The sequence below is a fragment of the Hippopotamus amphibius genome, chromosome 3 (genome assembly GCF_030028045.1).
Source record: "Hippopotamus amphibius kiboko isolate mHipAmp2 chromosome 3, mHipAmp2.hap2, whole genome shotgun sequence".
In the NCBI taxonomy this organism is placed as follows: Eukaryota; Metazoa; Chordata; class Mammalia; order Artiodactyla; family Hippopotamidae; genus Hippopotamus; species Hippopotamus amphibius.
Window position 1 is genome coordinate 154,255,691 of NC_080188.1, and position 11,069 is coordinate 154,266,759.

At 42.9% G+C, this 11,069-nt stretch overlaps 1 protein-coding gene across 2 annotated transcripts in view; it reads right to left on the minus strand.

Annotated features, from left to right (window-relative positions):
• Positions 1-9,810, minus strand: part of DSTYK (dual serine/threonine and tyrosine protein kinase) — a 47,348-nt gene extending 37,538 nt beyond the window's left edge. The window contains exon 1 of one of the 2 annotated variants that reach the window (XM_057727712.1): positions 9,385-9,810. In XM_057727712.1, the coding sequence (XP_057583695.1) occupies positions 9,385-9,649 (265 nt within the window). In that variant the 5' untranslated portion in view covers positions 9,650-9,810. Of the gene's footprint in view, positions 1-9,375 lie in introns of both variants that reach the window. The other variant, XM_057727711.1, reaches the window with a different exon arrangement.
• Between the last annotated feature and the right edge of the window lie 1,259 nt (positions 9,811-11,069).

Consider the following 11,069-nt stretch of genomic DNA (forward strand, 5'->3'; position numbering starts at 1 on the left):
TTTTTTAATGATAATAAGAAATTATAATCCACTGAAAAAATTCAGAGGTCCACACTGATATTAAAAAATAATAATAAACAAACAATAGAAAAGGAATGCTCTTCCTTCCCAAATACTAAGTAAGAAATACGGAAGAAATAGTGGGTAGAAAAAACACCACTGAGGCAGGTGGGCGTTGTCAATGGACGCTAGGTCTAGTGGAGGGAGGTATCTTCAGGAACAAGATTATCAGTGAAATCTTTGAACACCTTCCCACAAAAGACTAATCAATTGCAGATGAAAAACCAGTGACTTTAAGGTCGAAAAAACTAAAGGGCACCAACATGAGCAGAGATCAAGCTTAGTATTTCCAAGGGTGGGTGCGCTGACGTCATGTACCCCTGATGTGACTGAACATCGCTTCATTTCTAGTCCTGCTGAGAGCTCCTGACCTGAGTCTAGTCACGAGGAAACAGCGATACCCAGGCTGAGGGTCATCCCAAAGAATGTAAAGTCTGCTCTTTAAACCTGTCAAAGATATTAAATGCCAGGAAAGGCCAAGAGACTGTCCACATTAAGGGAGTCCGAGGAGACGTGGCAACTAAATGCAACATGTGCTCCTGGATAAGATCCTGGGACATTATTGGAACAGTTGGCAAAACTTAAATGGGGTCTGTAGACTGGATGGTAGTACTGACTCAGTGTTGACTTCCTGATTTGGGGAGTTGCATACTGATAGGCAGAAGCATGTTTCTGTTTGGGAGAAATGCACACTGGAAGTGTTCAGAGGAGATAAAACAACTATCTAGAGCTCGCTTTCACAAGGTTCAGAAAAATATATACATGTATTATACTAGAAACAGGGAGACTGAATGATGGGGCAAATGCAACAAAATCTTAAAAACTGGGGAACCTACGTGGAGTGGCTATGAGAGCTCTTAGTTCTGGGGACCTTTATATAAATTTGAAATTATGTCCAAATAATTTTTAAAAATTAGCCGAAAGGATAAGTAGCAAAATGTATTCAGGTCTGGATCTCAGAAAAAAGAGATTAAGAGAGAGAATTTTACTCATCAAAAACCCCAGCAGAAAATACCTCATATACAGTAATAATAGAATTTCAACAACAAGTTTCTTCACTGTCCCCACTTCTGCCCTGCACATCACCTTCTGTCTCCTCAATCTTCCTATGATGGTTTCCTATGGCATTCCTGAGTCTGAGGAGTCCAAGGCACTCATCTAAATAAGTAGTTCAGAATCAGATTTAGAAGCCAAGTCCTCAAGACAAAGCAGTACAGACAAATACCCACTCCAGGATAGGACACTTTGAAGAAAGTTACCTGTTGCCCATACCCAGGCCGTTGACAAGAAGCCACCAGAAGAAGTTGACCTTGCACTGCCTGCAGCAGCCTTCTGACCACTCAGCAGTAAGGAACACACCTCCACTGCTTCTGTGGCTCAGGCCTCCTCTTTATCATTAGCCAACAAACTACTTTTATCCTCAACTAACAAACCACACTTCCAAGTTGCAGCAGCAGAACTTCTCCACTTCTCTCCATGGAATAAGAGCCAGCAGAGCAGGCCAACTGTTCAATCAGGAGGAAATGAAATAGGTTTCCCTAGGGGGGGTGCTTATACACCGAAAGAATAAGAATGGCTTTTCTCCTACTAGTTGTTTTCCCCCACGTTCTTCATTCCTTCTTGCCCCTATATATCTCCATAATATGAAAAGTTAAAGCTAGAGTATTTTGTACAGAATATTCCTAAAAAGTAAGCTCCATGTTGGTTCAGCCACTGTCCCTATAATTTGAATAAAAACAGAGCTTTTATTCAAATTAGTCTTGTTATCCAGTTGCTTTATGATACTGCCTTACTTAATCTTTAGTCTGGAAAGTTTGGCTTGACCAAAAAAATCATGGGAAATGTAATTTTCTCCCATTATATAAACTAGAAAGGGTAAAATCTGTCTGGCATAAATAACACACTAAACTCTTAATCTGATGAAGCTAAAATTAGACCCTTTTTAATATCTGAGTAAAATAAAAGTGATAAAATCATTTGTTTAAAAAGAATTGTGGGTTTTTTTTTTTTAATACTCAAAGGCTTTTATGAATACACAAGCTATTACTATTCTTTGGGATAGTTTTGATGCCTTATTAAACAAGTGAAAAGCAAAACAGTTCTCAAGTTCTACTTCCCATCTTCCTGCCCAGAGAATACCACCCCAGGGAACAGAAGCACACTACAAACCCAACTCCAAAGACTTGTGGTTGAAAGGTTCCCACAGCCATATGGCACCCCACAGGCTGGGGATACACCCAAACCACTCACACTGCACACTGCCTACTAAATATAACAGAAGGCACCGCACGCAATGGGCAATGCGACCAGGGGCCCACAGGGGATTCTGATGAGTCCCTGTGCTCTGATCAACTTTCCTTCAGAGAGTTTTGGTTTGGACTTTGGAGGAATATTATATATAAGGAGACTTTCTCAGAGAAGTTGATTTATAGCTTTAAGCAAGGGGGCACATAACCACTGCTACATTTGTTCTCCTCTGTTCAAGTGTCAAGTTCCAGGACCCCCAAGATGACCAGACTCCCCATTTGGCAAAGAATGGAATCACTTTTCAAGCATGGGGTGGCCTATATTTAGACTGAAAATCCTACAGGGGACTCCAGTCAGACCTCCGAGAGTCAAGAAAGAAAAGCTGCATCTTTCACAGGGACTCTATACTCTTATTATGAATGACACCATTCCAATTCCCTGGACCACGTATGAAGCAAAACGCACCATCCCTAGAGGTGAACTATTTTCCTACAAGAAATGAAGAGCAAATTCACTTTCAGTCTTAAAACTGTTAGGGAAAAAACCATATCCACCCACACACCTCATACTCTTCATATTGGCATCCCTGTGAGTAACCTCTGATGAAGATGAAAGACGTTCTAACAACAATCTTCATGAATGCATTCTGCTTCTGAACCACGCAAGCAAGACAATTATAGTTATTCCATCCCAAAGACAGACTGAGGCTAGTATTCCTGTACTGTCAGAAAGATAGTAAAGCATCTCAACTCCTATTTTTATCAGTGCCATTTACTCTTAGAACTTCTCATATGCCTTGTCCTCAATGCCCTCAAAGACTAATGGTTAAGCAGGAAACCAATGTGTAGGAAATCCTCCAGAGGGAACATGATGATACACTATTCCTTCTTTCTTTCATAACATCAACTTAGAATTAAAAATATCAATTAGTTGGACAGTGCTTCACCATTGTGTGTCCTGTTCCCAAAACAGAGTTAGGCATTAATAAAGATTTGCTGAGTGAATGAATATTAAGGATTTACTTCCCTTATTATGGTGAAGCTCTGGTATTGCATGCAACTCATTCTTTGGGACATGAAAATCATTCTTTGGGATACTGACAGCTCCAGCCTAATTAGTCATCTATCAAATGCTTATCATTGTTCTTTTTTAGGGACCCAGACAGGAAAATGTGGGCAAATATACAAAATCCCATATCATGGGGGAAAATGCCCTTCTGCAGTGGAAAAAGCATCATTTCAGTATCTACCAGACATGGAAATAATTTAACAGATACTTATTTGCCTGCTATTTAGAAAGCACTATGTAGGCACTGCAGGGGATACAAAGATAAGTAAAACACAGTCTTTACCCTTAGGAGTTCACGATCTAGTGAGCGAGATAAGACAAATATATCCATAGCTATCATACGAATAAATAAATAAAAACATGATCTGTATGTCCAGAGCCTAAAGGAATTGAGCAATAGGTTTAAGGTGAAATTCATATTCCCCTTTACTGCAGTAACATATTTTTTTAGGGTTTATTTTCAAAAGATTGCTTTTGAGAAGTGCATTTATTGCAGGAAGACTCTTTGCTGCCTTAACATAGTGAGACAGAGAAACATGGAGACATAAATGCTGATGCTTGCCAAGTGGACAGAGCCAAACAAAATTTAAAGACCAGAATGGATTTTTATTTAAATCCACGCTTTCTTTAAATGCTACTTGCAAGGCTGAAGAGCTAACCATATTGAAATCAGTAATGCCTTTTAAGACTAAACTAAACATATTGCAAATGATAATAATCTTAAAGGTAATAATGTCTTTTCTTTCAAGAGCAGGCAGAATTATCCAAGCCTTATTAGTAGTGGGCTGCCCCATGCCGTGGGAAACAGATTATCCTAGCAAAGGAACATTAGGAAGAGGAAAGGAAAGGGACTGGAAACTGGAATAAGAGGCTTGAGCAGGTACTGTCACATTACACTCACACTCAATCAGATAAAATCTCCCACTGAAGTAAATTATGGTTCCATGGCAAGCTACGCAGCCTGGGTTATGACTCATTTGTGCAAAATCTCTCCATTGCCAGGGTGCATTTTATATTCCCATGGCCAGATCAGGAAAGAACAAGGGAGGAGTCACAGAAGCAGAACTGGACTGGGAGCTTAGAGACCTGGGCCTAAAACCGGCTTCAGCTCAAAACTGTTCTGTCCTTCACTCCATTCTCTGCTCCTCTTATTCTTCCTCCAACCCCGTGTTCCAACCTCCTAATCTAGTGTTCACCACGCATATACACACATACACACACACACTCAAACGTCACATATGTTTAATACTAACTATATGCCTGTGCTAAGTGCTTTAATGTATATTATCTCTAAATGTCACAACATTATCACTCCTATTCTATTTATTTATTTAGAATATAATTCACATATCATAAAACAACCTTTTAAAACGTACAAATTAATGGTTTCTAGCATATTCACAAACTTGTACAACCATAACCACTATCTAATTCCAGAACATTTTTATTCCCCAGGAAGAAATCCCATACCCATTAGCAGTTATTCTTCATTTTCCTCTCTCCCTATGCTCTGGCAACCACTAATCTACTTTCTGTCTTCATGAATTTGCCTATTCTGGACATTTCAAATAGATGGACTCGTATAACACGTGGCATTCTGTATCACTCCCATTTTACATACGAAGAAACCAAGATTTCAATAGGTTAAGTAACTTGCCCCAAGTCCCACAGCTAATAAAAGGCTGAGCTAGAAGAGGAACTCAAGTCTGATTCAAATGCTTGCACTTGCTTTTTACTACCTTTTTTTTCCCCACTTGTTACACCAAAAAACAATGGTGGTTGAAACCTGTGACTACTATATGCTGCTTCCATACAGGAAGAAAATTGAGAGAAAGTAAAAGTTATAGATATACTTGGGGAAATGGGGTTTTGTTCATCTAAGGTAATGAAAGTAATAAATAAGAATCATAATTACAGCACCATCTCTGCTAAGCTTATGTTGAAATTCTGAGGCAGCTCTTCTAAATAGATCATGGCAAATTACTAGAAAGCACACCCATCCCAGTCTCTGGCGGTTTTACCCCACAACCAATTTCCCTCTACCCCTCAGCCCCATGAAGATGGCAACTATAAGAAACCAGGCTGTAAAGAATCTCCTCTTTCCCAACTTTCTATCCCTTGCCCAGATGTCACTCTGCCACGTAAACTGTATTATGCACACAAATTTCTAACGAGTCCAAGAAAAATGTGCACTAGTGCTTTTCTTAAATAAATACACTATTGCTTTTCTTCTCCCTTTTAATTCTGGCAACCAGTTTATACTAGGTGTAACCAAACGAGGGTGAAGAATGTTGGAGATGTAAAGTTGTTAGTGAACCAAAGGCAAAGAGCTATAAAAACCTAAGAACTGTAACTCATATAAAATTCCTGTAATCTAACTTTAGCTTTTTGCAATTTTTCTACTTTATATGTTGCATGTGTATATGGTTGAGATTAGATTATACCTTTCTAGAAGGCCAAGTTCAGATCCTTCTGGTCCTTTTCGTCCCTCATCCAATATAAACAAACAGATGCACTTTAATGATAATTATATATTTTTTTCTTTCTTAGGAGAATAGTAGGGGAAGGCTGATCTCCACTAACCCAAGGCCAAGACCAATGTTTTTATTTGACTCTTTATTCCCCATACCAAGTATTCAAATGTTTACTGACTAATAATAGCTAATATTTATATAGCACCTTACCAGGCACTGTTCTAAACACATATATTAACTCCCAACAATCCTAGAGGCAACTACTATTATTATAATCCCCATTTCCAGATGAGGAAACTGTGGCACAGCACAGTTACGATTTGCCCAAGGTCACTCAGTAAGGAGTGGAACCAGGAAGAAAGGAATGTAGCACAGACTAGAGCATTCGAACTAAATACATTTGAGTTGTTCCAATTTCTTTAAATTGAGAGATTTATGATACACTGCAACTTTCCTGGATTATAAAACAAGAAAAATACTCTCCCTGCTATTTTGTAATACTCCACTCTGCCTGTCTTCAGAAGTGCTCAAAGCCTTTATCTTATTACTTTTGAACCCTCTGACAGAGGAAATTCAACATATAGAGGGGCTCTTAACCCTCATAGTTAAGTGAAAAGAAGGCCAGTGATTTGGGAAGAAAAGGAGGAACTTAATCAAGACAATTTCACTTATAATTCAGTTTTCCCTGTACAGGCCAAGCTACTCTCATTTTAGAGTTTTATTCCACCTATTTTTTAACTTCTGAAACATCATGTACATTATAGGGACTTCCCTGGTGGTGCAGTGGTTAAGAACCTGCCTGCCAATGCAGGGGACACAGGTTCAATCCCTGGTCCGGGAAGATCCCACATGCCGCGGAGCAACTAAGCCCATGTGCCACAACTACTGACCCTGAGCTCTAGGGACCACGAGCCACAACTAATGAGCCTACGTGCCACAACTACTGAAGCCTGCGCACCTAGAGCCCATGCTCTACAACAAAAGAAGCCACTGCAATGAGAAACCCGCACACCACAACGAAGAGTAACCCCTGCTCACCACAACTACAGAAAGCCCATGCACAGCAATGAAGACCCAACGCAGCCAATAAGTAAATGAATAAATAAATAAACAAAAACATCATGTTCATTATATACTCCCTACACCGCTGCCAGTGAATTCAGAACTGTCAAAATTAAGAAGGAAGCATTATTTAGGGGGTCCTTCCCATCTCTTTTGTGGTTAAAAGTAAAATAATAAAAATTTAGAGTTAATCCATGATCTTCAATTGCTCAAATACCACACTACATCCAACCTAGAAGACACTTCCATTCTGAAATGATGATTAAAACCTTCAGGAGGTTTGTGAGGTTAAGAATTGAGTGTTCCTTCACTTAACATTTCAAGTTCCTATTAATCAGAAACCAACATGCACAGAAGAAAGTTGAGATAATCTCTGAATGAACTTGACCTTGTAAAGACAGTCTGTAAAGGGAGAGCTAGTTGTCTTTTGAGGAGTGGTTTCTACTTTCTAACACAATCACCTAAACAGCTAGGAAAACGGCATCCCCAAATACACACAGTAAGTGCCACTTCACTAATTTTTCCTGATATTCCTCTTCGCCTCCAAAGATAAAACTCTCCACACTAAAGGAATGGAAGCATTTTATGGAACAAAATCAAATGGCTCCCAGTCATGTTATCTGTACCCTCCCCTGGTTTTTATTTCGGATGGACAGACTCCAGAGGGTGAAGAGTTAAATACGCAACTATTAGTCAACTAGAAAAGCCAATGAGGCAAAATACAAAGGTGCATTTGTATTTCTTAAGTTGGCTTTGAAAGAATAAAACCAAGAGCCAACCAAGGTGCCTTGAAAACCTCCATCTCTCTGAGGTGAATCTACTCTGATTTTTTTTTCAGTAGTAACTCTAAAATACATAGTTGTTATAAAATTACAGCAATAGAGGGCTTTTTAAGATAAGTTATAAGAAAAACCTGTGAGCAGGGAAGGCCACTGGAAAGCACTGCTGAGGGAGAAGGTGAAAGTACACATTCTGGGCTCATCTCTGAAAATATCCGTCCGTCTCACTAGCTGTTTTTTGATAGCCTCACAGAAATCAGTCCCCCTCTATGGGCCCATTTTAAGAAAAGCAAATCTCTGGGCTGAAGATGTCAGAACCACAACTTCAGAAAACTAGTCATCCCCCCTCCTCCCACTTATCCCATGAGGTAAAATAAAAGCTTTTTTATTTACATCCAGACCAACTAGGTGGAATATCATCCATCAGAATCTTATTTCTATCACCATTTCTGGAGTCTCAGACAAATTTAGGATATTAAACATGCAACTTTGGAAATATAGGACCCAAAACACAAACTCTGACGAGTTTAAGAATTCACTGCATTCTACACTTCATGTTCAAGTTTGCCATCAGCATCTAAATTAGTGTTTCTGAAAGTGTGCTTGCCGCCCACTTGCATGAGAATTCCTACCGGCGGCTTGCCTTTAGATTCTTAGGACCCACCCACTAGACCTACTCAATCAATCTGTGGAATAGAGCCTGGGATATTTCTAACTTTAATTTTAATACACACTTTAGTTGGAGAATCACTCAGTGAAACCCACTGACTTCTTTGCTATGTTGTCCCAAGGTATCTGTCTACATGGGATGCCAGTCCCTTCTCCCATCCAACCTGTTATTTCCTAATTAGACCAAGCGGTTAACAAACCCTCCAGTTTCCCACCAACAGCAGTTTAAGAGGAAGCAAGAAATTAGGAAAGGTCAAAGAGGCTGCACGATTTCAAGTGCTTTAGGGCCTCTAACACACTTGATTCCCAGAGAGAATCAAGTCAAGTTTCAGGACCAAAAAACACCGATCCTTTCCCTCTCTAACTTCTTTACCATAAGCACAAGCCGCATCTCTGGCAATTCCCTGGCACCCATCAGATATCCTTTCCTTTAGCGACCCCAGCCCCATTTAGAGTACATTCCTTACTTCGTCAGAGTTGCTTCATGAGTTGTAAGCGTATTTCACACACGTAATCAAACACACACACACACATACACACACAAAATCCAACAACGTTCCCTGGCCTCCTTAGGGCTCCTGAGCCTCCCTGCCTACCGCCGGTCATCCATCCTTCCATTCCACCATCCCTAAACTGGGACTCGGACCACAACTGCTCATCCCCGAACTCAGAGCAACTTTCCCCACTCCTAAGCTTAACCTCCGCCCTCTCCTAACTAGGGCTCTCCGCGCTGCCGCCCGTGCACGGCCCGGCCCCCTGGATCCTGCTCCTGGAACTCCTGCCTTCGGGCGCCCCTTGCCCCCGGTCCCCGCCGGCCGAGTCCCTGGCGCCCCTCCCCTCCCCCACCCCAAGAGATGCCCTCCCACAGCATCTCGGATCCCGCCGGCCCAGGCCCGGGGGCCCCGCCACACCGCCCTTCTTCCACTTTCCGCCTCTTCCCCGGGTTGTCTGGCAGGGGCAGGGGTGCGGCCCCACCTCCAGTTGGCTTCTCCAGCCCTGTCTCCCTCACGGCTTACCCTCCTTACCCGCCTGCAGCCCGATCTCGGCGACATCGCCGGCAGGGCCGCACTCGGCCCCGTCGCCTTCTGTGGGGGAGGAGGGACAGCCGTGGTTATGGGAGCCCTTGATGTCGCGGAAGAACTTCTGCGTTTCTCTCAGGTTCTGCCTCAGACGCCCCAGGTAGCGGCGGTAGCGGCCGAAGCCCCGGCACAGCTCGCGAATCATTCCGCCGCCTCCCGGGCCGGGACGCGAGACCGGCTCGCTGCCCCAAGGCACCCCGTCGCCCTCCATCGCCTCAGCCTGCTCTGTCTTCGCGGCTCGGTCCCCGGCCGTCTGGCCCGGCTCCCCTCCTCCCGCCCCCCAGCGCCTAAGGCAGGAGGAATCCGCCTCCTGACGCCCCCGCCTGCAGTCGGCCGGACTCCCAACCTCCGTCACCGCCGTTGAAAACAAACCAACCCGCAGTGCGCCGCGAACGGAACCTTTATCGCCACTATCCAGAAGAGTGAGGGAAGGATCACCGGAGCACCCTGTCACTGCGGGGTCTCCTGGGACTTGTAGTCTGCGCCGGGGCCGAGCTCCAAAACCTGGAGACTGTGGATGCGACCGACCCTCCCTTTGATGTAAATACCCCCTTTTCTCATACAGAGCTCACACGCTCTTCCGGGTTTAAAAACATGGTCCGCCTCCCTACAGAAGTGTCCCTGAGGAGAGAGAGCAGCTGGAGAACCCGGACTCCTGCAAAAGTGGGGTACCTTACTGAAATCAGAGGGAAAGATTTTGGTAGCAAAGAAAAGGAAGGAAACAAGACTGAGGCTAGTACTATCTACATGGCTACCCTAAATGCTTCTCACTTTCCGCTACAGCAGATATTGGGGAACCGGCTGAAAATACCATGGAAATAGGGAAACCCCTCATGTTTGCATTGCATCCTACTTTTCAGACTTTCCTTCTGCAGATGTGGAAAGGGGGGTGTGGAAGGGTCGTTGAAGAGTTGTAAGCTGAAGTTCACTTGGTCTCTTGAAGTAGAGAGACTGACCTGGGTAAGGGGAAGTTGAGGTTAGTAGCCTTCCAAACCAGTTCTGATTATCTTAACTTGGCTTCTGCTAACATGGAAGACTTCTACTGACACAGACTGTCACAGAGCCAGGACACAATTAGGAAGAAGACAAAACTTGACAACCACCTCTTTTTTCACTTCCTGCTGTCTTTCTCCTATTCTCCAGGCATAGAGCCCTCCTGTCTTTCTTGCTTTGGAAAGACCCCATCTTTTACCCAGGCCAGATCTCTCTTCTGACAGGCTGGATAGTGTAATTCCTCAACTGAATTTAAGAGGAGACTTGAGTTTGAGTCTGAACCTCCCCACTGCCTTGCCTTGAGACCTATGAAGTAAGGATTTAGGCTAGTTAATCTTTATGTCCTCTAAAATTTTGTGCATTTTGCTTCAAAATGTTTGCTTTTGTCTTCCAACCTCTCATTCCTTGAGTGCAAGTGCTCTTAGCTAAGTGATGTTGTGATAATTGGGTTAATACTGTGTAAAATGGGAAGACTTTACCTATCCAGGGGCTAGGATTTTTAGCGTGTATAAAAAGGGGTCACTGGCTCACATGAATCTCTACTTGGTAAATGCGTGTGAGGTCTGCCCGTATGGAGGAACTTCAAATTTCTTCTCGTGTTCTCCCTCCCTTGTACTTGCTCACATATCCTCCGCTGG